General features: G+C 60.5%; 1 protein-coding gene across 1 annotated transcript in view; it reads left to right on the top strand.

The window, feature by feature from the left end:
- The window catches only part of ADGRA1 (adhesion G protein-coupled receptor A1), a 31,393-nt gene extending 16,947 nt beyond the window's left edge, over positions 1 to 14,446 (top strand). The window contains exons 5-6 of the mRNA XM_040624820.1: positions 10,934 to 11,032; positions 11,625 to 14,446. Coding sequence (XP_040480754.1) covers positions 10,934 to 11,032; positions 11,625 to 12,840 — 1,315 coding nt within the window. The 3' untranslated portion in view covers positions 12,841 to 14,446. The remainder of the gene's footprint in view (positions 1 to 10,933; positions 11,033 to 11,624) is intronic.
- Positions 14,447 to 25,236: the final 10,790 nt, after the last annotated feature.

Here is a 25,236-nt window from a genome sequence, read left to right as displayed (position 1 = left end):
ACCTCATTCCTGCCCTCATTCCTGCCCGGGGCTCCGGTGTGACTGTCGGCTGAATGTGAACCCCGTCCCTGTCCCTCAGCCCTGACCCAGTGCCTCCTGCCGTGGTGTCACACCTGCAACCGAGAGGTGAGATCTTCGACACTGGAAGTGCTGCCCCTGGGCCTCGGAGATGTGGCTTGGGGACAGGACAGACTCAGCTGGGGGTGCAGGTCCCGGCCCCAGGATGCTCTGTCTCTCTCAAGCAGGAGGGCGAGGTCTTCGGGCAAGGTCAGTGCTGGGAAGTGCAGGACGCATTTTCAAGGGTGATGACCTTGGGGGTAGGGCGTGAGAGAGGTCAGCTCGAGAGAAGAGCTGCTCTATGGGGTCAGGATTGGTGACAGACACAGGAAGGCTGCCAGCCCCGGTGACCATCACCAAGGCCTCTCTGATGCAAGGCCACTGCACCTTGCTCATCATGTGGACTCTCTTCCAAGACAACCCAAGGGTCTCTGCTGCCAGAACCCAGCCCCATCCCACTGGGGCCACGCCGGTGTCCACGTGCTCCTGGATCCAGACCTTCGCATCCCATGGCGGCTGATGCCTCTCCCTGGGGATCCTGACAAAACCCACCAGTGCGTCCACATGGAAGGAACCCCACATCCCCTGTGTGTCCACCAGGAACTAACCGCAACCCCATGTCCCCAGTTCAGCATCCCATCATCCGTGTCAGAAAGCTGCCATTGCTCCAGAGTATTCTTGTCCCCCTGCCCAAATCAGGAGTTCCCAGGCCCTGACTCTGCCCCCCAACCCTGCATCTCCCCATCCCCCGCAGGCCTCTGGCTCCTTTCCTGGTGGCCGTGGGTCCTGCCACCACCTTGCAGAATCCCCCTCCTGAGGGGGAGGCCTGGCGGTGCACTCCCCTTCCCAAAGCACGCAGGGCCGCCCGCTGCTGCCCAGCCTGGCCCCCAGCCTCCAGCCGGCTTCTCCACCTCTCCAGCCACAGTGCCCACGACTAGATGCTCAGACCCCACCTGCCCTCCTCCCCGACCCTGCGTCACCCCAGTGCATCTCCCTGGGGCTTTTGCAGCATCCTCCCGTGGCCCGAGGGAAGGACTGTGTCCTCAGATCCCAGTACACAGCGCCTACACATTTGATGGGGAAATGATAGGAATTCAATAAATATTTTTTTAATTGGCCTTGAATGAATAACCTTAGTTTAAATCCTCCATTTTACTCACAGGACTGAGTCTGGAAGAACCCAAGCCCAGGGTTGATAAATGCTCCCTTCTGGCCAGAGGGCAGGTCCCAGGAGAGCAGCCGTGGGGTCAGGCGTGAAGATGTGCCCTGTGGGAGAAGCCGAGAACGAGGTTTCCAAGGGGACGTTCGCTTTGCTCACAGAGAGAGGGTAGCTGTGTGCCACGCGGGCACAACCAGGGGTGCTCACCCCTGCAGGTGGAGCAGATGCCCTCTTGGGAGCCCGGCTGGGGTCCGCCGTCAGCCCCAGCAATTTCACCGGGCGGTCAGAAAGCCGGTCAGGCAGGCAGGCACTGGCAAGGCCCGGGTCCGGGGTCAGGGTTTCAGCCACTTTGGGTGTGGCTCCTACTCAGGACTGGGAGGACAGTATTGAAGCAGCAAAGGTGAACTCCAGGCGGGGGGTCCACACAGAACCCGGTCCTTCCTCTGGTAGCAGAACACACACAGGGTTTCTGCCCCGGAAGCCGGCTTGCAAGTCGGTCAGGGTTTTCTCTGGGGACCACCCACTTGGCCGCCCCATCTATGACCCTGCAGACCCCAGAGGAAGGTGGACGTTCCTAAGACCCGGCCCGGCACAAAGAGCGACTTACCCGTCAGGTACATAGGAAACGCAGAAAACTAGGTCCCCAGCGGCAGCCCAGAGCAGCCCCAGGACGCACCCTCCAGGGAGAGGCCAGGCCGCCAGGTGCAGCCAGCATCCTCTAAGACAAGCCGGCCACCTCCCTGCTCGCTTCCAACCACGTGGCTGAGAGAAGAAAGACAAGCTGAGGGGCAGGTTGGCTCAGAAACACTGGAGGAGAAAGAACAAGGCTGCTTTTGCAGATTGCACCCACCTCGTCCACAGAACAGGACTCGTGGCTGGCCCTGCCTCCGAGAGGTCTCGTGGTGCTGTGGACTCCAGACCAAAGCCACACCGCCCATCTGGTGTGTCCTCGGTTCACTTTAATGGCTACTCGCACGTCTTCTCTTCCTGTCCCACCTCCATGGGCAACACTACAGGCAATTTAAGGACCACGGCCCCCAGCACACCGCGGAGACTTCCAGCACAGCGGCTCTGCCGGCACAGCTCCAGCCCTGAGCACTTGGACGTGTGGCTGGGAGAACAGTGCACGTCCCAGGCAGAGTGCCATGCTGGCTGGCTGGGTGGTAGCCATGGAGCCCCCCAACCATGCTGTTCGGCCCCCTGCAGCAAGGTCTCTTAGTAGACACACCTTCCGCAGGCTTCTACTCCCTCCACTAGGGTCTCCATCCGTGCGGTTTACCTTTTTAACAAAATGCTGCTGGCTGGGGGCTTACGACCAGCAGAAGTGTGTCTCCCAGTCTGGAGGCTGGACGCCTGAGGTCAGGAGTCAGCAAGCTCAGTTTGACTGGGAGCAGACCTCTTGCCATGTCCTCAAGGGCAGAAGGGGCAGGGGCTCTCCAGGGCCTCTTTCATAAGAGCACTGACCCTGGTCCCAAGGGCTCCATGCTTATAGTGCACGGCCTCGCACACCTTCCCCTTGGGGTGGGGCTTCCCGGTATGAATCTGGGGACACACACTGAGACCAGAGCAGCTCCCGAGGGACGCTGCCTCACAAGCAAATAGACCTCCCTGCTGTGCATCTCTGGTTGCTCAGGGCCGGGACCCAAGTTCGCTGCATATGATTACGTCCTCATTTTGCAACCACCCCTCCTGGCCTTCCTGACAACATGCTCCTAAGTCGTTCCCTATTATTTAAGGTCTGATAGTGCTGCTTCTTGAAACATGGAGCTGCCCTAAGACCCAGGCACTCACGTTCTGGATGCGTGAGCTCTGTGGTGAAGGGCACTTGCCCATCCACTCACCAATGTGCAGCTGCTGCCAAACTGGACGGCCCTGCCCAGTGGAGGGATGGTTCCCCGAGGCTCCCTCCACAGGAGCCCCTCTGGGATGGCAGTGCACATCCTGGGAAGCAGGACTTGGCACCTGCTCTCAGCGTCTTCGTACAGGCCCCCGACGCGGCCACAGGAGCCCCCAGGAGCCCGTGTAGCACCCGGTGGGAGGCTGCCCTGCATTGGGGGGGGCTCCAGGGCCATCAGTGAACTGAGCACGGCCCACCCAGGCTGATGCCCATGCCCTCCCGTGACTTCACGAGGCCACCCCTGGGGGCAGAGGTCCGGTCCCCAGACCTGGCTTCAGGACTTTGGAGCTCTTTTCAGGCAGAAGGGGTCGTGCAGCCCCACAGGCTGGCACCTGCCAGAGTACACACCTGCAATGTGTCAGCACATCCTCGTTCGTCATCACGGGGCAGCCGGTTCCATGTTAAAGGTTGGGGCACATTTCCGTGTGCGGTGCTCAGCACAGGCATGGCTCTCCTTCTCTGCGTGACCCCCAAGGTCTTGCAAACAGCTTTTCTCCAAACCCGCGTGGCTACTGCGAATCGGCATGCTGGTGTCTCTGAGGCCCTGGACGCTTGGCCAGCAGCACACTCAGACAAGAGCGGCAGGGCCTGTTCGGTCTCAGCTGAAACCGTCAGTCTGATTTCTTGGAATTCGGAAGTCCCGGCCAGTATGAAGGATGCTAACTGGACCCGGAGATGAGCGTCTGTTGGACGGATCCTGTGTGGGGGCGGTGCCTGCGGCAGGTGCCTACAGTCCCCCACAACTGCACACAGATATTCATGCTCCTCCAGCTCGAGTGGGCTGGTCGCCTCGTGTCCACACCTGGCCCGGACGGCTCCCTGGTGACAAACGGTCCCAGCACGTCGTGGGTTCTCTCCTCCGTGAGTGGGGGCACCGGCGGGACAGCACCAGGGCCAAGTAGTCCTGGTGGACTCTTCAAAAGAGGAGGTGCCTTTTGGGGGAGGGGGTGGCTTAATCGAGGTCCAGAAGGCCCGAGTGGTCAGTCCCTAGAAGGGCTCCTGGGCCTCCTTCTATCGCCTGAGTGAGGCCGCACCAGCCTGCGGGCAGGGCATCGCGTTCCCGAGTGCCGCTCTCACCGCCTTGCCTCCCCGGCCTGGGTGAACATGGCCGTGGGCAGCGTCCACCTGGGTGGTCAGCAGCAGGCAAGGGGACAGCCTCCAGAGGAGAGAGAAGCAGCCAAGGGCTCCGAGTCTGCGGAAGCCGGGCCCCAAATCTGGACTCAGCTGAATCCCGGGCCCCTGGTGGATGGTCCGAGCGGGACAGCGGTCGCTGACCAGCCTGACGACGCACTTGACCGGCAGCCTCCTCCATGAAGACTTGTTGCAAGTCCAGGGAGGAAATGCACTAGGAGCCGCGAGGAAAGGCACGGAGGGGTGTGCAGTGAAGATGCCCCAGAGACAGGCCACGCAGGTGGACTGGCAGCTACGTGGGTTACAAATAGCTTTTCCTACTCAGGCCTCTAGAGGCGCGTGCGCACTTCCTCAAGGGTGACCCTCCCCCACCCACCTCCGCATCCAGCTCCAACCCACAGGGTGCCCTGGGGACGTGGGAGCGGGTGTGGCTTGGGACCATATTCCTTTTCTGCTTCTGATGTGACAAACGACTTAAAACAGCACATTTATTTTCTCACGGTCTTGCGGGCAGAAACCCCAATTTGGTCTCCTGGGCTACATCCAGGTGTGGCCAGGCTGGCTCACCTGAGGCTCCAGGGGAGAGAGGGCTTCTTGCCTCTTGTGGAGACACCTATGCTCCTCGCCAGCCTCCCTCTGACCTCCCTCCCGTCTGACCTCTGCCCCCCTTACAAGGACCCCTGGACCACATCAGGCCACCCAGGTGCTCCGGACCATCCCCGGTGCCTGCACCCACCGCTTGGTCACGTCTGCAGGGTCCCTCCGCAGCATGGGGTCAGCACACCCGTGTTCTGAGGGCCGTCATCAGCCCGCGGCAGGGACGGACTTCACGTTCCTGAACTTGCATATCCCGTACCCACCCCACTTACTCATTGGACCACCCGACCCCGAATGTCACTTTGCTCCGCACTCAGGCCATTGCTGGGATCTCCCCCCCTGCCCCGTGCCGCTGTCCCCCTGCTCCTCGAGGAGCCCAGGCCAGTCCCCCACCTCACCCCCCTCCCCAGGTGCCTGCGGCCCTGCCCTGTGTGTGTCTTAGGGTCTGGTGTGGCCTCACGGGGCAGCAGCTAGGGTTTCCTCGGGGTCCTGGTTCACCCTTCTTCCTAGAAACGCTCCCCTAGAGGAAGAGGCTGGTCTGACCCTGGCAGCCAGGTGAGCTCCCAGACATCTAGCAGACCTGCCCTGGACGGTCTGTGTGGTGACCCGGGAACGCAGAGACGTGAGTGGTCCATGGCCAGTGTCTTCTGGGGCTGTGCAGGGCTGCTGACCCAGCGGGCAGGATTTCAATGTCATGAGAGACGGCAGGTCAGTGACAACGGCAGGACAGGATGCCCAGGAGGGAACAGGAGCCCCCAAGGGAGAGGGTGTGGCTGGAGTTGACCGGTGATGGGGCCAAAAGTGTCCCCAGCCACTGGGCGTGCTGAAGCTGGTGCAGAGTGGTCCACAGCGGGGACGGGCAGGCCCGCAAGTGTCCCGCATGTCCACCGTGCTGAATGCCCAGCAGCCCCAGCAAGAACAGCCGGTCCAGGTGGGGGCACCCGCCGTGGCCTGCAGCGCCCTCTGCCGACAGAGCCTGTGCCACACAAGCCGAGCTTGGTCCAGGAAGCTTGGCAACTTGGGGTTGACACAGCTCAAGCAGAGGCAGGGGGAGCCCCCGGCCAAGGAAGAGGCACCCAGTGGCTTGAGAGGCCGGCCAGAGGCAGTGGAGGGGCTGTAACCACCTCACCCTGCAGGATACGAGGCCGGGAGGGCTTGGAGGGCGCAGTCCCCGTGAGCCGGGCAGGGCTAGGCCCCTGGCTGCCTCTGGGCCTCCACTCGCTGGAAGACCTGTCCGGTCCCCTGGGAATGGTGCACAGCCACTGGGACTGGCCAGGAGTCAAGGGGGCTGTGTCGCCTGGGGGCACCCACAGGGGGTCTCCAGGGAAAGCTGTCCCCAGCTTAGCAAAGTCGCCCCTTTGTCTTCCCCGGGGCACCAGAGGGACCAGCTCAGGCTCCTGCTGCTGTGCCCGCTGGAGCAGAGCGAGCCTCACGCCGCTCCCGTCACAGCGCCTTCCCGTCACAGCGCCCTTCCTGTCACAGCGCCCTTCCCGTCACAGCGCCGTTCCTGTCACAGCGCCTTTCCCGTCACAGCGCCTTCCCCGGGCCACAGCGCCTGTCAGCGCTTTCCCGTCACAGCTTTCCCGTCACAGCGCCTTCCTGTCACAGCGCCTTTCCCGTCACACTGCCCTTCCCGTCATAGCGCTTTCCCCGCTATAGCGCTTTCCCGGGCTATAGCGCTTTCCTTGCTACAGTGCCTTTCCCGCCGCCAGCGCCTCCGTCACAGCGCTTCCCCGCCAGCTTCGCCAGCGCTCTTCCTTACACAGCTGCTTCCTGTCACAGCTCTTCTTCCCGTCACAGCTTCTCTTCCCCGCGCCCGTCACAGCGCCTTCCCGTCACAGCGCCGCTCCTGTCACAGCGCCTTTCCCGTCACAGCGCCTTCCTGTCACAGCGCCTTCCTGTCACAGCGCCTTCCTGTCACAGCGCCCTTCCCGTCACAGCGCCTTCCCGTCACAGCGCCACTCCTGTCACAGCGCCTTCCCGTCACAGCGCCTTCCTGTCACAGCGCCTTTCCCGTCACAGCGCCTTCCCGTCACAGCGCCTTCCCGTCACGCTCTTTCCCGTGGCCAGCGCTCCGTCACAGCGCCTTCGCCACAGCTCGCCATAGCGCTCTCTTCCGTCACAGCGCCGCTCCTGTCACAGCGCCTTTCCCGTCACAGCGCCCTTCCCGTCACAGCGCCTTCCCGTCATAGCGCCCTTCCCGTCACAGCGCCACTCCTGTCACAGCGCCTTTCCCATCACACTGCCCTTCCCGTCATAGCGCCTTCCGCTCAGCGCCGCCCGTCACAGCGCTCTCCTCACAGCGCCTTCTCCGTCCACAGCGCCTCCGTCACAGCGCCTTCCCGTCACAGGCTTCGTCCTGGCCTCACTATTGCGCCTTTCCTATCACTGCCTCTTTTCCCGTCATAGCGCCTTCCCGTCATAGCGCCTTCCCGTCACAGTGCCCTTCCCGTCACAGCGCCCCTCCCGTCACAGCTCCTTTCCGTCACAGCGCCTTCTCGTCACAGCGCCTTCCCGCGCCCCCTGCTGCTGTGCCCCCTCCTGCATTAAAGTGGACCTCGTGATGGGAGCCCCAGAGCCCTTGTCTCCCTGGAGGGTGGAGGCATGGCTGGGGAGGGGGAGTGGCTTTCTGCAGGTCCTGAGAGGCTTTCGAGCCTGGTCAGCACCGAGAGCAGAGCTACAGATGGCCGTGGACCACAGCACACGCTCACCTGTGGCGTTTTCCTCCAACCATTAAAAGCAATCGGGGACGTTTTCCCTACGGTTTTGTCTGGCTTGGCTCACCGCCCCGCTTTGCGTACTAGGCTGGACCCCAAAGGACACATCAGCGGGAACAAGTACCCAGGCTCACCGTCCCCCTGCCCCTCCCCCTGCCCCGCAAACCACGGCCCTTCTTACACCGGCTGTGGACCTGGAGCCCCAGCGCCCGGGGACGGCCCTGCAAGCCCTTGCCGTCGATGCCGCTCAGCAGATGGAGGACAGTCCATCGGTGCCTAGTTTGCTGAGATTTTTTATGACGAATGTGTGTTAAATTCCGTCAGGTGTTTTTAATGCGTCTGTGACACAGTCACATGGTGTCTATGTCCTTAGTGCGTCTCCATGATGATCTACTCTGATTTTATGAGTAACACACTTTGCATTTCCGCGATAAATCTTACCTGTCGTGATGTTTTCTCCTGCTGGTAAAGTCCTCGATTCCGTTTGCTGATCTGCTGCTAGAGGAGTGGGGGTCTGTGCCCACCAGCGTTCACACGCCTCTGCTGGGTTTTGGACCAGCTTCCGCTGCCTCGCAAACGGGGTCAGGAGGTGCCCCATCTTCATTTTCTGGAAAAGCCCATAGAAGATGGATTGGTGCCATCTCTTCCCTAGACGTGTGACCAGATTCCCCAGTGACACTCAAGGGGCCTGGAAGTTTCTCTGTTAGATGTTGTGGATATAGGAATCAACCTTTTTACCAGATAGAGAGTATTCAGATTTCCTAATTCTTGTTTTGATTTTGCTAATTCATATTCTTCTCAGGGAATTTATCCATTTCTTCTAAGCCGCGGAGGTGTTCGCAAGGGCTGTTTGCAAAGCTCATCCTCGCCCTGCGGGAGACGGGTCATCCGTCCGCGAGGTGGGAGCGCGGTGCTGTCCGCTTGCTGCGGAAATCCACTCTGGGCTGGAGGGGTTTCAGCGCGGCTCGCGGTCTGCTCTCCTGCTCGTCCTCTCCTTCCGTGTGGGGGCTCTGCGTTTGCTTGGCTCTCTTCTGCCTTAGTGTGTGGAGCGCGGGCCACGAACGTCGGGCCACGAACATCCCTGCTCTTCCCACAGAAACATTCTCTGTGGTGAACGCCCCTCCGAGCCCTGCTGTGGCTGCATCCCAGAAATATGTTGTTTTCCTTTCTCGTTTTGTTTAAAATATTTTCTAAATTCCCTTATGACTTCTTCGACCCATGAATTATTTAGAAGTGTGTCGTTTCACTTCCAAGTATTGGTGGTTTTTCTAGTTACCTTGCTGTTACTGATTAACTGGACTCCATGGAGGTCAGACCATAGACTCCGTGATGACAACCCCGGTAAGACGACCCAGGCTCATTCCATGGCCACACGTCGTCCGCCGGCGAGCGGACCACACTTGGCGTGATGCTCCAGGAAGAGCACTGGGGCAAAGTGAGTCGAATTGTTTCTCCAATCTTGTTTCTTTACTGATCTCTGCCTGGTTGTCCTGAAAACCGCCAAGAGAGGGCGTCTGGATCGCCACCTGTGATTTTGGCTTTTTCTGCTCCTCCCTGTGAGTCTGTCCTCCTTTGCTTCACGTGGTTTGAGTCTCTGGTCCCACGCACGCGTGGTCGCCATGTCCTCCTGTGGGCTGTGCTGACACTGACATAAGATGGCCTCATATCTCCTTCTCCAGAAGTCCGTCCCCGATGTCAGTGTGGCCACCACAGCCTCTCTGCGTCTCCTGCGAAGACAGGCAGCTGCCCACCTGCTCCACCCCCCCTCTGCCCACACCAGGGCCTCAGGTCCAAGACCTCAGATGGACTTAGGTCTGTTTCAACCACCTGTCCACCTGTTTTCTGGTTTTACTTTTTCTTTTCCTTCTGCTCCTCCTTTCCTGTCCTATTTTTTTCTTCTGTATTACTTTAATATTTTCCTGCATTTCATTTTAATGTATCTATTAGCCCTTTGCCTATTAATTTTTCATGTTGCCTTAGGGATCGAAGTCCACAGACTCTTCCCCATATCTTTGGTGTGAAAGTCACACTACTTCGTGTAAAGTGTGCACAGAAGCCTCACCTGTAGGGCCATCCCCCCACCGTCTTGGTGCCAAAGACACGGCATCTGTCAGTCAACGTGTGTTAATAACTCCATTAGGCAGCGTTAGAATTCTTTCTTCAAGCAATCATATATATGCACATATATTTTGTAATTAAGAGAAAACAAAGTGTTCTATGTTTGCCCTACCAGTTAGCATTTCCGGTGCTCTCCATTCTTCGGGGTTTCTATCTGGTGCAATAGCCCTTCAGCTTGAAGGATGAAACTGAGCATTTCTTGAAGGTCCACTGGTGACAAATTCGCTGTTTTATTTTTGTCAGAAAATGTCTGTATTTGTCCTGTTCTGAAGGACATGTTCTCTGCATATAGAATCCTGGGAGGCACAGAGTCCCCAGGGTCACCCTGTTCCTGCCCGTGGACCTGGGATCCATGGCGTTCCCCTCGTCGGGGACAAAGAGCCATCAGCCCACTGGGGTGTGTGTGGCATCCGGGAGGGTGGCAGCCCGTCCTTGTGATCATCCGCAAGCTGGCGCCTCGGCCACCATGACCCTCACGTGCTCTGACCAGCGTGCTCCATGGCCAGGTGTCTTGGCCTGTGTGCTTGGCGGTTCCTCACATTCTCGAGATCCAGCCTCAGTGGGTCGGACACTAGACACTAGAACGCCCTCAGATGGAGCTGCTGGCTGAGACCCTGCTGGCAAGAAGGTCAGGCCATGCCCGGAGTGGGGGCCAACTCCCATCCAGACTGGTCGCTGTCCTGGGGGGGTTGGGGTCAGAGGCCAGATGCGTCCTAAGTAGCTGAGAAGCCAGGCTGCCAGGCAGTGCACAAAGGTGTGAGGGGGGGAGGGAGGGAGGGGTTGGGGGACAGGAAAGGAGGGGAGGGTGGGGGAGGAGATGGAGGAGGGGAGGAGGAGGGAAAGGAGATGGTGAGGGGAGGGAGATAGGGGAGGGTGGAGAGGGGAAAGGGAGGGGATGGGTGGGGAGAAGAGGGAGATGGGGAAGGAAGGGGATGGGTTGAGGGACAGGAGAGGAGGGGAGGGTGGGGGGAGGAGACGGGAGGGGACCGGAAGGGGGGGAGGAGGAGGGGAGAGAGATGGGGGAGTGTAGGGAGGGATAAGGGAGAGGGATGGGTAGGGAGAGGAGGGAGATGGGGGAGGGGAGGGGAGTAGAGGGCGTGAGGTGGGGGAGGGGGAGGCCCGGCTCTGGCAGGGGGCCCCTCTGGGGGGTTGGTGGTGTTAGGACACAGCGTGCCCCCTTTGCCCAAACTGCTGGAGGCTGTCCTGGGGGGCCCAGGGCGGCTTCTCAGGCACCGAGCAGGCCTTCTGCCCTCACAGGTTTTACCTCATCAGTGGAGGGGTTCCCTTCATCATCTGCGGGGTCACAGCTGCCACGAACATCAGGAATTACGGGACGGAGAATGAGGATGTGCCCTAGTGAGTCCTGGGCTCCAAGTGGGTGGAGGCTTCTTCCCAGCCCCTCCCCGTGCCCAGGCCACCTCGCTGTGGGGACAGTCCAGGGGGCTGCCCTCCACTCCCCACGTGTCCTCCCCTCCCCCAGCAGACCCCTTCTCAGGCTCCCCTCCCTGGGTGCAGTGGGCTGCTTCTCTTGAGGTGGGCGGGTTACACCGGGGACCAGCTCAGATATGCACAGGCCACACCCGGTGCCCAGTGCTCTGGCCCCTCCGGTCGTGCCCCCCACGCCAGCACCCTCCCACCCCCCCATCCCAGCTCCTTCTTCTCGGTTGCCCCCAAAAGGCCGAGCCTGCAGGACACACCGGCTTTGCTCCCTCGGGGGCTCCAGCTCTGGGGACTGAGGTGAGGACAAAAGGCAGAGAGGTGGGCAGCTGGCCCCCCCGCAGCCCAGACTCCCACCTGCACTGTCCCAGCCCTAACAGCGCAGGCGTGTCCGTGTCTGTCTCCTCACCACGGTTAAACTCACACCCTATCGAGAAAGTCCTCCGTGACCCCAGGACGGCCAGGCGCTCGGCCCCAGGGCGACCCCTCACGGACCCTTCTCCTCCCACAGCTGCTGGATGGCCTGGGAGCCCAGCCTGGGCGCATTCTACGGGCCGGCGGCCTTCATCGCCCTGGTCACGTGCGTGTACTTCCTCGGCACCTACGTCCAGCTGAGGCGCCACCCGGAGCGCAGGTACGAGCTGAGGGCGCGGACAGAGGCGCAGCAGCGGCCGTCGGGGCCCGAGGCCGGCCCCCACCCCGAGGCCCGGCTGGGCTCGCTGCCCGCCTGCGACGCCCTGGCCGGCTCACTGCTACAGAATGAGCACTCGCTCAAGGCCCAGCTGCGGGCCGCAGCCTTCACGCTCTTCCTGTTCACAGCCACCTGGACCTTTGGGGCGCTGGCCGTGTCTCAGGGCCACTTCCTGGACATGGTCTTCAGCTGCCTGTACGGCGCCTTCTGTGTGACGCTGGGGCTCTTCGTGCTCATCCACCACTGTGCCAAGCGGGATGACGTGTGGCACTGCTGGTGGTCCTGCTGCCCCTCCCGCGGGGACGCCCACCCCACGAAGCTCGCCGCCTGCCCCGCGCTCGACACCAACGGGGACGCGCTGGGGCACATGGCCTGCCTGCAAGACTCGCCGTGTCCGGGCCAGCCACGGGGCTTCAGCCACGCACCCACGGGCCACTGCAAGATGACCAACCTGCAGGCTGCGCAGAGCCACGTCAGCTGCCTGTCGCCAGCCACGCCGTGCTGCGCCAAGATGCACTGTGAGCAGCTGATGGAGGACGCGGCCCACGTGCACGAGGAGGACGCCTTTGGGCACGACCCGCACCTGCACAGGTGTCTCCAGGGCAGAACTCAGCCTCCGTACTTCAGCCGGCACCGGGCAGCCGCAGCCAAGCAGGAGTATGCCTACCACATCCCGTCCAGCCTGGACGGCAGCCCCCACAGCTCACGCACAGACAGCCCCCCCAGCTCGCTTGAGGGCCCAGTGGGGGCGCACACGCTGGCCTGCTGCGCCCAGGGCGACCCGTTCCCCTTGGTCAGCCAGCCCGAGGGCAGCGACACCAGCCCGGTGCTCTACGGCTGCCCCCTGCGGCCAGGCAGGGAGTCGGCCCACGGCCCAGTGCACTTCGAGATGCTCCGGAGGACACAGTCCCTGCCCTTCGGTGGACCCAGCCAGAACGGGCTGCTCAAGGGAGACATGTGTGAAGTCCTGTCCTTCAGTGCCAATGGCATGGGCAACATCCGGACAGGGCCGTGGAAGAACGAGACCACCGTGTAGCTGGGCCGGGGCCTCACATCGCCCAGCCCTGACGGACGAGCTTCGGAGCAGAGCAGGGTCCTGCCACGTGAGGCCGGCGGGGGTTCACTTCTCAGAAGTGGCTAGCACCCCCACTGACCCTTCGTTGTGAAGGACCCAAGCAGGAAGATGCTTCGGGCCACATCTGCTTCCGCTAATCCTGAGGTCAGACGGGCGGTCCACGTCCCAGTCACCGGCTTTCTGACCCGTAGTACCCAGTCCCAGCAGCCCAGGAACAGCAGGGGTTCTACGAGGAAACACCCTCCGCACCCAGCGTGGGCTGTGGGGAGCCCTGGGGTGCGTCCCGTCTGCCCCGCCAGCCTGCCCACAGCAGGGGGTGCCACCCACTTTTTCTAGTGTCTAGTGTGTGTCTCATTAAAGTTTTATTCCAAGGCACAGGCAGGCTGCTGGTCAGTAGAGGGCGCTCTGGACCTGGGCAGTCACTGCCGGCCCCTCTGCCAGCCTGAGTCTGAGTCCGGGGCCGCATCACCACCTCCACCTTCAGCAGCCGCCCTGGGGGCAGGCTGCACAGGCCTGAGAGTGTCATGGACGCTGGGGCTTGTGACTGTAATCCGGGCGCACATGAGAAGAGGGGGCAGCCCGTGACAGTCCTCCAGGGCACTGGCTGGGGTCATCGAGGGGCCCTGTGCCTTCAGAAACGCCCAGATACCCTTCAACAGACTCGACTGTCAAAGCCAGCCACTGTTGGGACCGTACCCCGCCCCAACAAGGTCACCGAGGGCTCTAATGTTCCCAGCCCTGAGAAGAGGGGGGGCTGGCATTTCCAGGAACAACTGAGCATGAAGCCCTGACTCAGAGGACAGTTGTCCATTAAAGCAAGCTGTGTGTGAAGCAAGGGTCATCCCACGGGCAAGGGTCCATGGGTCCCCATGGAGGCAGAGCCCAGACATCCTGAGGAGCACGTGTGAGACTGTGCGCAGCCATTCCTCCCCCCCTCCTCCCAGATCTGTGGCACACATGCAGAAGCACGTGCACACACCACCATGGGCACGTGTCACACGTGTGCACACATGCATCACGTGTACGTCTCCATGCTCGCACACGTGTATGCACATTGCACACACCACGCACAGCACGTGTGCCACACGTGCGCACACATGTGCACGCACACCTACACGCACTCCACACACCATGCACACACACAGTCGGCGTTTCCCAGGCATTCGAGCACCAGTTTCATTGCCCTACACAGATGTCATCTGTGAGACTCCTCAGTGTGCTCCGCTATCTGGGGTTGGGGGGGACTTCACCAGGAGCAGACCCTTCCCAACACACGCCTCAGGGGAGGAGGGTGTCGGGTGTCCCAGGGCCAACGCTCAGTATCTGAGCACCAGGAGCCTTGCTTCCCGGGATTCTCGTAAACCTGACACTGTCCCGTGCCTCCCGCAAACCCTGTGTGTCCTCACAGGTCAACCAGACAGGCAACCAGATGACCAGCAGGCAGTTTCTGTCTCTGTGCAGCCTGTTCACCTGCTTCCGTAGCCGATAGGAACCAGAGAGCCGACGCTGTGCTGTGCACACATGTAGATGCAGAACCGTCAGACAAAATACAGTATTTTGCACTGTTTGCCCTTCGTGAGGCTGGTTAATGGCATCCACGTGTGTCTCTCGTCCTCGATGGGGGCGGGCCCACCTTGGCGCGTGGCTTCCGCTTCTGCACACGGGGCCCCAGGCGGGGCCGGGGAGCTCAGAGAGTCTGCTCCGCCCCGGACACTCCGGCCCCCTGGCAGGTGCCCATCATGGTCCTTTCTGCCCCCAGCAGGCCGGGCAGAGCGAAGCGTACCTCATCATTCAAACCAAAGAAATTTAACGTTAAATATTAAACCTCGTGTGTTTCGATATTGATTCAGCCTCCGGAGTCCGCTTGGGACAGCATGGTAACCCCATTGCCGTTGCATGCCATGTTTTCAGAGCATCTGGTCCCCAGCACGGATGTGCTGCAGGCTCACGCCACACGGACACACTTCTGGAAGGATGTGGGCTGGAGGTCAGCCACAGCCAGTGTCTCTGGTGTCATGGTGTGTCACCTCCTTCCCTGGAGCATGTGTGTGCATGTGTATACGTGTGTGTTGTCTGTGTGTGTACACGTGTCGTGTGTGTCCTGTGTGTGCATGTGTGTTGTGTGCACTGTGATGTCTGCATGTGCCTGTGTGTCGTGTGTACATGTGTTGTCTGCGTTGCATGTGGACATATGTGTCACGTGTGTGCACACGTGTGTTTGTGTGCACGTGTGTGTCATGTTGTGTGTGCGTAGTCTGCGTGTGCACATGTCATGTGCATGTGCACATGTGTGTGGTGCGTGCATGTGTGTCATGTGTGTACATGCGTGTCATGTGTGTACATGCATGCGTTGTCTGGATGTGTGCGTGCACGTGTGCGTGTGCACACGTGTGTGCATGTGTGTGGTCGGTATGTGCGTGTGTACACGTGTGACGTGTGCATGTGTACATGTGTGTCATCTGGATGAGCCTGTGTGCGCATGTGTGATGTCTGCACTGTGTTATGTGTGTGCATGTGTGTGTTGCGTGGGGACACGTATGTCGTGCGCATGTGTACATGTGTGTCGTGTGGGCATTGTGTGCATGTGTGTCGTGTGTGCATGTGTGTGATGTCTGTTGCGTGTGTACACATGTGCCATGTGTGTACATGTGTGAATCATCTGCATGTGCGCATGTGTCATGAGCATGTGCACACCATGTGTGTGATGTGCATGTGTACACGTGTGCATTGTCTGCATGTGTGTGCACGTGTCGTGTGTATACACATGTGCATTGTCTGGGTGTGTCGTGTGCGTGTGTACACGTGTGTGCATGTGGTTGTCTGCATGTGTGTACACATGTGTCATGTGCGCGTGTACACGTGCGTCATGTGCGTGTTTACATGTGTGTTGTCTGGGTCTGTGTACACATGTGTGGACACGTGTGTCGTGTATGTATGCGTGTGTGTGGTGTGTGTGTGTGAAACATGCCCACCCCCTGCAGAGAACGCGGGAGGTGCTGCATGGGCCCATCTAGCTTCCCCTGGCAGAGGGACGCCATGCTCACCCCAATCAGCCAAGGCCTCTAGAAGCCCGACAGGTCTGAATGGCATCCCTTAGGCAGTTCGAGCCACAGAGCCTGACTGTCAGCGCTGGGCGCTGCTACAGCGTCCGCCATGGCTCACCATGCAGTCTGCTGCAGCTGCACGTGCCTGCCCTGTGGGGGTAACCCCCCCACCCTCTCCCCCACCACCACCACCAGGAAGCTCGTCTTGGAGGGCTCCACCCTCCTCTAGGCATGGCCAGCCCTGCCAACCACTGGAGAGCGCTGGCACTCGCCAATTAGCTGAAGGGCACCCTGCCGACCCCCTGACTCCTCCAAGAAGCCCACTGAGCCACCTCTGAATGAGGGACCCGTAGGGGCTTCACGCTACTGGGGAGACCCTGCCAGCCCTGCCAACATGGGCACAACCGGGTCTGTGAGGAAGGGGCTGGATCAGGGCTCAGGGCTGAGCAGCCTTGGCCCTCACCCTGTCACCCCATGTCCTGCCTGCCTGGTTGGGGCTCTACAAGACAGTCAGGGGTAGCCCTGAGCCCCAAGAGCCCGCCTTGAGACAAAGGTCAGCTCAGAGGGTGTGAGTGCCCCCTGTCTGGGGGCCAGAGCCCAGAAGCAGCCTCTGGGGTGCGGCCTCATGGCACAGATCCCATCTGCAAAGGCAGCTGTCTTGGGGGCACCCACATCGTGCCCAGCTCTGCGCTGAGCAGTCTGCCCACAGCACTCAGGGCCCTAGGCAGTTACGGAGCCGGCCACATGCAGAGATGGGGGCTGTAGCCAGGCCACATCTGTCCCTACTGGCCCAGGCTGACCTGCAGTCCCGCCGCCTTCCCTGTGACCCTCATTCTAAGGATGGGGAGCGGAATGACTGCTGGGCTTCAGGCCTGGGTGTCACCGGCAGCCAGAGGCCATGCGTGCATGTCCTGGCTCTGAGGACGGTGACATCCTCCCAGGGACTGCTGACCCTCCCCACCTGCTTGTGCCTGGGCCGCCTCCTCACCTTGTCAGCAGGGTGTGTCTATGCTCCAGAGGCTTCAGCAGAAGCTTTTATTACATGATTTATTATCAAACAGGCACCTTTGGGTTATAAGCTTTGCCTGTTGGATCCGAGATCAGAGAATGTTCTGCCGCCCACAGGTCGGAGAGGGACCTCCGGCTCAGATGGAGGCCAGCTCTGAGTGTGCAGGGAATGGGTGTGCCCAGAAGGTGGGATCAGGGGACAGGGGGAGAGTCCCACGAAGACACAGGGCACGTGCCACAGGCACTCACACACCGAAGCCTTCATCCCAGCCCATCTTCTCCCAGAAGCTGGTCCCACTGAGGCCCCACCTCCCATCCAGGCCTGGAGGCCCTCACCTGCTATAAACCTCCCCGCTCTGGGGGCCCTGGAGAAGGGAGCCAGTTCCCTCCAGGGGCCCCCAGGCACGGTCAGGCTCCTGCCACCCAGGTATGTGGCAGTTCCTCATGCCGCCAGAAGGATGTGGTTGGACCCCAGGAAGAACTTCGTCCGTGAAGCCCTGGCTGCTGGAGGGCAGGTGTGAGTCCTGGTGGACCCTCCAGTCTACAGGGCTGGTCCCTGGATGGAAAGCAGAGAAAACAGAGGCTGACACCCCCCCAGGAGCCCCCACAGATCACACATGCAGGCAGGGCACGTCCACATCGCCCGCCCGCCCCCCCCCCCGCCCAGTTTGTGCGGACCCCAGCCATGGGCTGCGAGGTGAGTAATCAGGAGCAAAGAGCCAACCGGGAGAAAACCCACAGAGGCCCCGGTGTGTGGAAGGCCCCAAGGGCATGCAGGTGCCCAGGGAAGAGTGGGTCCCAAGGACACTGACACCACACAATTTGTATACATAGGTCACCCCCATACCAAACACGTCCCCACATCAGGGGGAGACACGACCTCAGGCTATTACAAGATCTCAGGTCTGGGGAGCAGCTCGGAACGTGGCTGAGCAACAGAGTGAGCCCGGGGAGTGAAGGGCACCTCCCTGCACCCCCTGGAGACCTGGGGTCGCCTCCCGGTGCCGTGGTGGCCACAGTGGACGCTAAGCGGGCACTGCACAGGCACGAGGGTTTTAGGGAACGCCGAGTGGAGCCTGCAAACACAGAAACCGCCACCAACACCTGGTTCAGAAGCCAGACCGATGGCGTCCCATGAGGACGATTTCTCACCCACATGAGCGTTGTGGGGACCGGGGCAGCTCCCAGCAAGCCCGAGAGAGTGGGGGCGTGGCCTGGCTCACCAGCTTGTCCGGGTGCGGGCACGGGGTCTGGACTCGCACCGCTGTGGCGGCCACTCAGCGACCTCATGGGTGGCAGCGAGGGCCACACCAGCTGCAGGGCTGGCTCGGAAATTCATTTGCAAGCGTTTCTGTTTCATCCGAACAGATGAACACCTCTGCCGTGTAACGACTTTGTAACCACGATACATTCGAAAAGCGAAACACAGCTTCTCTGGAGGTCACTGTCTTGGCTCCCAGTGAGGATGCATTCGAAGGGCTCCGTGCTGAGGCATGGCATCGCGTGGAAGGTCATGCACATCTGTGTCCCGGTGTGGAGCACGCTCACGGTCCTCATCTTGTAGGGACGGTGTCCTCCCGTGGGACAGCCTGGGATAGGACTCGCAGTCCACGTCTAGAGGGAACAGTCCCCTGGTGGCACGGGCCTCCCGTGTCCAGTGACGCCTCATGTTGGGTGGCAGTGGAGCAAGTGTCCGTGGCCTCTGTGAGGCTCATGGTCTTGGTGTGGTGATGGGTGACATTCATGTCATGTGGGGTGGGGGCAGTGCTCTGGACCAAGCTAGAGCAGCACAGTGCCTCTGAGATGCATCGTCCCTGCGCCATGGGAGACAGTGGGGACTCGGGTCCGGGTCGCGGTGGGCTGGGCGGTAGGTGCCTGAGTCGTCATCGGCCGGTGTTTGTGGCCTGTATCGTGGGGGGGCATACTCGGTATGCGCTGTTGCAAACGAGCGCCCGTGTTCTGTCAGCGCACAGGACGGGGGCTCGGGCATGTGCTGGTCCAGGGTCAGAGTCCCTGCTCTGACATGGGTGAGCTGCCAGGGGAGACCCCGGTGGGCAGCCCCGAGCCCTGCACCAGGGGTCTGGAGCCGCAGGAGGACTGTTGGTCTGTCCCCAAGCAGGTGAATCCCAGGGGGTGGGGGATCTGTACGGAGAGATGGCATGCCCTCCACGCAACCCTGGAGAGCCTGTGCCACATCCTGCCCCAGCTGTCCACGGGGAGGGGAGCTGGGCAATGCTCAGGGCTCCGGGACACAGTTTGGCTCCCCCATACCCCAGCCCTTCTGGTCCACCAGCACCGCCAGCACCGGCTTCTCCACTTGGCCTCAAGTAGGCTGTTCAGAGGCCCGAACAGAACTTCATGAAGCCGTGTATCTTCCCCTCAGTGAGGCAGAAGGCACTCTCTGCACACTTCAAACTCGGGCTTTAGTAGCAAATGCGGACACTAAGTGTCTGGGTCTCCTGATGCCAGTTCAGTTTAGTCCAAATTCAACCAAATTACTCTAGTGAGATTAAGAAAAAATCAGTCTGTGCACAATGAGTAACTTGGTGACCTCGGGAACTTGCCGCAGGCCGGAACGCCCTCGGATTCTCCTGCGCGTGGAGACAGGAAGCTGCAGAGCCCGGAGCTCCCACGCGCGGGTTCTGCTTGCCCCTGGGCCCGGGAAGCCGGTGAGGGCAGTGCCCCGGCGTCCCGCCGTGTTCTCCGGGGAGGCCTCAAGCTCTGTTCCGGCTTCCTGCTCCAAGTGTGCAGGTGCCCTTCCCGGCTCTCCCCACGCTGTGTCCCCCTGAACACACCGACTGCTTCCAAGGGACCCCCAACCCCACTGGGCAAACAGGGTGGCGGCCACCCCCGTGCTGGTCTCCTGGGGTAGCCACGCACATTGTAAATGTGTACAGCTCAGAAAATCTCAGTTCTACTTCAGTAAAGCCGTCGAAACCATCTAATAGGCATTGGGCAAGAAACAAGGGAAAGGCAAGGGGGAGGGGGCCACATCGGGGCCTGCTGGGCTACTGCCTCAGCTCCCCGTGCCAGGACCGAGGACCAGGGATAGACAAGATGAGGGTCATTGCAGGCCGGAGGAAGGAGGTGCCTGGGACCACCCTGAGAACGGATCCCCAGTGGGAAGTGAATCAAGATAAGCCTGGGACTGTGGTCTCCCTCCTGGGACTCAGATGGGCTGTGGTCTCCTGCTGTTGGAGCTGGGGTGCACAGCAGCCTTCCTGCCTCCTGAACGCTGGGGCCCCTGGGCCTTCCAGCTTTTCCCATCTGGCTCTACCCACTCCACCTGCTGGTGGACCATCCACCTTAGGAAACTGAACCGCAGATTCAGGTCCCCTGCCCTTCTCGGCTGGGTTACAAGGCAGAGCAGCCGATATGGGGATCGGGAGAGAAGAGGCAGGCAGACCCCAGAGAAACGGGGACCCTGGGTGTCAGCCAGCTCCTTGTGCCTCCTGCCTCGGGCAGCTGGACCTGAGCCATTTGGCTCAAGTTCTGGTGAAGGAGGGGAGGAGAGGGAGGGGAGGAGAGGGAGGGGAGGAGAGGGAGGGGAGGAGAGGGAGGGAAGGAAAGGAGGGGAGGGGGCCAGCTCAGGCCAGGCCACAGCAGGGGCCTTCATGGGAAGCAGTGGGTCCTGGAGTCAGTCCATGGCCCTCCCGGAAGGAAGGAAGGACGAAATATCAGAAGGTCCAGACCTGGGGGTGGGGGATGGCAGGGTGGGCGAGTAGGGGGCAAGGCCCTGGACGGGTGCTCTGCTGCTTGTCTTCACTCTCCTGGCCACCGGACTGTGTTCAGACAGAGATTAGGCTCGGGTCCCCCTGCCGGTCAGGGACGGAGCTGGGACCCGTGAGCCGGAACCTGCCAGGGCCTACTGCACAGCCTTCCGGAGCAGCTTACACGCGGCACAGCGTCCCAGACCTCACCCCGCTCCAGGGTAACCCAGACATCAGTAAGGACACAGCCTCCTGGCCTGGTTTTTGGAGGAAATGCAGGGCTAAAGCACGGCCTGGGGGTCAGTCAGGCCCATTACAGGCCCCGCACTCCCCAGGTGCCAACCCAGGACGAATGGTGGCCACTGCTACGCCTAGTCCACTCCCAAAAAGTTCCAGCTCCATGGACAGCCAGCTCAGGTCAGGGTCTGGACAGGAGGCAGACACTCGCTGGGCCAGTTACAAAGCCAGAAGCCGTCGGCTGCACTGCACTGCTCCCCTGGGGGAAGGGGTCCAGCTGGGCCCCCACAAGCTGTGCGATAGGGGAGCTCTGCAGACACACAGCAGGACAGTCTACAGGTGACAAGGGGTGGGGTCACCAGCCCAGGGTGACCATCGGGCCCCAAGGGCCTGTCCTGGGTTAGGGGTCCGAGCAGGAGACCCCACTGGGCCCTGCAGATCCTGCTTGACCTCCTAGGGAGGGCCGAGCTGTGTGTCCTTCTGTGTCCTGCACAATGCAAGTGGGGTACACAATAGGAGCTCAATAAATGCTTATAGAGTTGCAGTACAACCCACTGTGTCCAGGCAGATACCAGCCATCAGCCGCTCCTGTTGACCACAGCCTCCGGACAGGCACTAATAAGCAGGAACGCACTCACACGATCTCCCCCAGACCTCTGGCTGCTGCTTTCTTCTGATGGTCCTGTCCTGGGCACCAAACGCGGGGCTGAGGCTGGTGGCTACAGAATACACGAGGGAAGCTGAGTCCTCGGGACCAGGGCTGCCCCCTAGACAGTCTTGGAGCACATGCCCCATCTTTGGGGCCTCTGGGGGTCTGAGCACCCGCCCCCTCCCTGGGAGCAGTGGGGGCCCCTGATAAGGAGAAATTTGTTATAGAACGAAAGCCAGGCTTTCATCACACACACAACGGTGGGGTCTTGCAGCAGGGGTAAGAGATGAGGCTCACCTCCCAGTGTAGCACGGGCAAGGGAGCAGGGAATCTCTGACCAAGCTTCTCTGCATGGCCAGACCTCAGGGAGGCTCCCGACCTTCTCCTGGGCCCATCCAGTGTCAGCAAGAGCCCCACCCTCGGTACCTGATCACACTGGGCTGCCATCCCCAGGAATTCTGGTAGGTCAATGCAGCCAGAACCCCCCCAGACCTAAGGTCCCCTTGCCGTGATGTCCCCTGTGTCCATGCTGCATTCAGAACGGGGCCCAGCCTTTCCCCACAGTGGTCCCAAATACAGGTGCCCGCACTGCGAAGACCTCTGTCCTGCTTTGTTCTCTCGGCCATGATCGGTCGTGAGGGACTGACGGATGGCTACTGGAAGGAAGTGTCAGGAGGAGGGGTTTCTGGCTAAAGTCACCTAACAGGATGCTGGAGGCATCCATGGTGATTGACGTCCCAGGAGAGGAGGAGGAACCCAGTCAGATACCAAGGCCAGGGTTCTGGCCAAACTGGCTAGCAGGACACTTGCTAAAATCAGATGGTTTGGAGGGAAGCTCGGAAGGCCGGGAGTCAGGCTCAGGTGAGAGGCTCGGGAATTTGAGCAGAGACTGGTCAGGAGAGAATCTGTCACCCTGCACACCGTGACAAGGGGCCATGACAAGGGCCAAGAGGCCACCTGCCTGCCTGACTCACATCCTTCATGGAAGCTGAGGACTGACGGCTTCCGCCCTGTTCACAACCGTCCCCAGGTGTCCCCTCCCCAACCCCAGGACTCACTGACAACTCAAGCCCGAGACAGCGTCACTAGGAACCCACAGGAAGGGTTCTAGCTTAAGAAGAGTCCCACCAGGCGCCTGGGTGGCTCAGTCGTTAAGCGTCTGCCTTCGGCTCAGGGCGTGATCCCGGAGTCCTGGGATCGATCAAGCCCCACATCAGGCTCCTCTGCTGGGAGCCTGCTTCTTCCTCTTCCACTCCCCCTGCTTTGTTCCCTCTCTCGCTGGCTCTCTCTCTCTGTGTCAAATAAATAAATAAATAAATAATCTTAAAAAAAAAGAAATGAGTCCCACCAGAAGTTTTCATCATCCCTGTCCTGTCCCTGGGGCCCAAGGGCCACACTTCATAGTTTACAAAGTGCTCCGTGGCTGTCCCTGCCACTCCCCACATCTTGCAGCCTGAGCTGGGGCTCCAGGGAGCCAGGCGCTGGGGGAGGGGTGACCCACGGAGAGCCTGGGGCGCCGGGACCCGCTGGGCATGCAGGAGACAGACTGAACTCACAACAGACGGCCACTGGACCACACAGGGCACCACTCACACAGGGCACCACTCCCACCCACAGCGTCCATGGCAACCAGCTCAGTGACAGGCATCTTCCCTGATTTGGTCACCCTCCTACTCTCTTGCATCTCGGGACCAATGATGGGGGAAAGCTGAGCTCCCCAGCCCATCAGAGGACCCTGCCCCAGCCTCCTTACAGGGCACCTGAGCCCCTTTCCCACTACTACGTCTCCCACTCCCCCGCCTGCCCCTGGGTCTCTGCCACACACAAGTGTCATGGGGCCCCCAATTTGGGGCGCTCTGAGGCATCAGCCTTGCTGTTCTCATCTGGGTGGGGGGCTTCCTTGATGTCCACATGCCATGTGCCGAACATATACTGAAGACAGCCAGGCCAGGCGCCTTTCACACGTCACTTGTCAAATGCTGATGTCACACCGTGAGCAGACTCAGAGAAGTCAAGTGACCTGCCCCCGATCGCACAGTCAGGACGAGGCAGAGCCAGAACGTGCATGAACCACACGCTCTGGCGTCTATCCCCCTCTGGCTGCTCCGAGGAAGCAGCGCTAAGACCAGCACCCCCCACTCCAGGCCTGACCGTCTCCCCGGCTGCCCCTGCGTGAAGGAGGGACCGATTTTCACATGACGCACCTGTAGCACCAACTTCCTGCTGCATGGGCCTCTCTCCCCGTCTGTGCCGACTCCCCACGTGATGTACATCCTCACGACTGGAGCGGCGGGGGCCCCACGGACCCCCAGCGCCGGCGGACACGCGGGTGTGGGCAGAGCGGTGTGGAGGCACAGCCCTCCTGGGCCAACGAAGTGGTGTCAGTCACGCTCTCAAGGTAAAGCTCTTCCAAGGTCTCCAGCCTGAGCTAAAGACACCGGGATGAGCAAAGACAGAGTTGTCTCACTTCCTGCAGACACGCCAGGAATTGAGGCAGGGGACTATAAATGTCTGGACCGTTAATAAACACGTGGAACTCGTTCCAGAGCCGTGTGCAGCCATCCTGAACAGCAAACGTCAGCCTCAGGCCCAGGCGGAGGCCAAGAGCCTTTCCCAGAGGAGATGAATCGGCAGATGAAGACGGCACATCACGGCCAACAGTCCGCCGATGAAGCCAAGGGAGAAGCCGACCGGTATTTGGGGGTCAATGGTAAGACCAATTCCTGGTAGAAAAGGAAAAGCTTGTTCCCAAGCCCGGCATTGGAAAGTGCCGACTGTCGGTGACCGAGTGGACCTCCGGGAGGGCCCGGGGCTCTGTGGAAAAGTCGCCAATGCCGTGGCCTGCGGAAGCTTCGGGAAAGCCGGAGAGGACACATCACAGGACGTCCACAGAAGGAAGACACCTGCGTGGCATTTGGAGCAAAGAGGAGAGGGAGACGCCAGGACAGAGGGAATGCGCGTGCCCGCTGCTCCCGCCACCACGGCGGGGCCCAGGGCCCCAGGGCGGCTTCCCGGTTGCGACCTGTGCTCATCAGTGTCTGAGTCCCAAACCCTTTCATGTTTTTCTGAGAAACCTTTCCCAGTGAAATGAGTGAAGTGGAGTTTTCTGCTAGTTTTCATGAAACAGAAGCATCCATCCAGGAAAGGTGACAGCGTTTTAGCATTTTATTTATAGGGACCCACGGTGTCAAATCAGTTTGGTCCTTCATGCATTAGGGAACAGCATAGCCAGGAAGCGGCTGGCAACTTCTCTTTTAAACTGGGCTTAGTTGAATTTATTCTGGAATTTTGTTTTTAAAGAACAATGTTTGTTTCTACTGGGTTAGAATTAGTCTTCTGGTCAATGAATCTCGAGGGGCCCTGCCTCGCAAAGGAATGAGCTAGCTCTACGTTACAGAGTGACTATTGCCCCCACTCTGGGGGCAGGGGGTCCCAATAACCCATAAAAGCCCTGTTTGAAATTCGGTTCCATGAATAGAACGAGGAAAAGAAGTGCTAGTCCCCAGGAGGGGGGCTCTCTCTGCTTGCAAACCCAGGACAGAAGCTCCAGCCAGCTTCCCTTGCAGGGACCCTACAAATACACGCCAAAGCCCACGCTGAGTAACTGAGGGCTTCTTAATCACAGAAAATCTTGAGCAATGGAGGAGGGGGAGAGGTGCTAACAGTAACGGGGTGGGGGGCGAGGCATCTGGTACCATTCCCCCCCCCC

The sequence above is a fragment of the Ursus maritimus genome, unplaced genomic scaffold (genome assembly GCF_017311325.1).
Source record: "Ursus maritimus isolate PB19 unplaced genomic scaffold, ASM1731132v1 scaffold_7, whole genome shotgun sequence".
Classification (NCBI taxonomy): domain Eukaryota; kingdom Metazoa; phylum Chordata; class Mammalia; order Carnivora; family Ursidae; genus Ursus; species Ursus maritimus.
The sequence above is the reverse complement of the archived record's forward strand: the minus strand, read 5'-3'. Positions and strand labels throughout refer to the sequence as shown.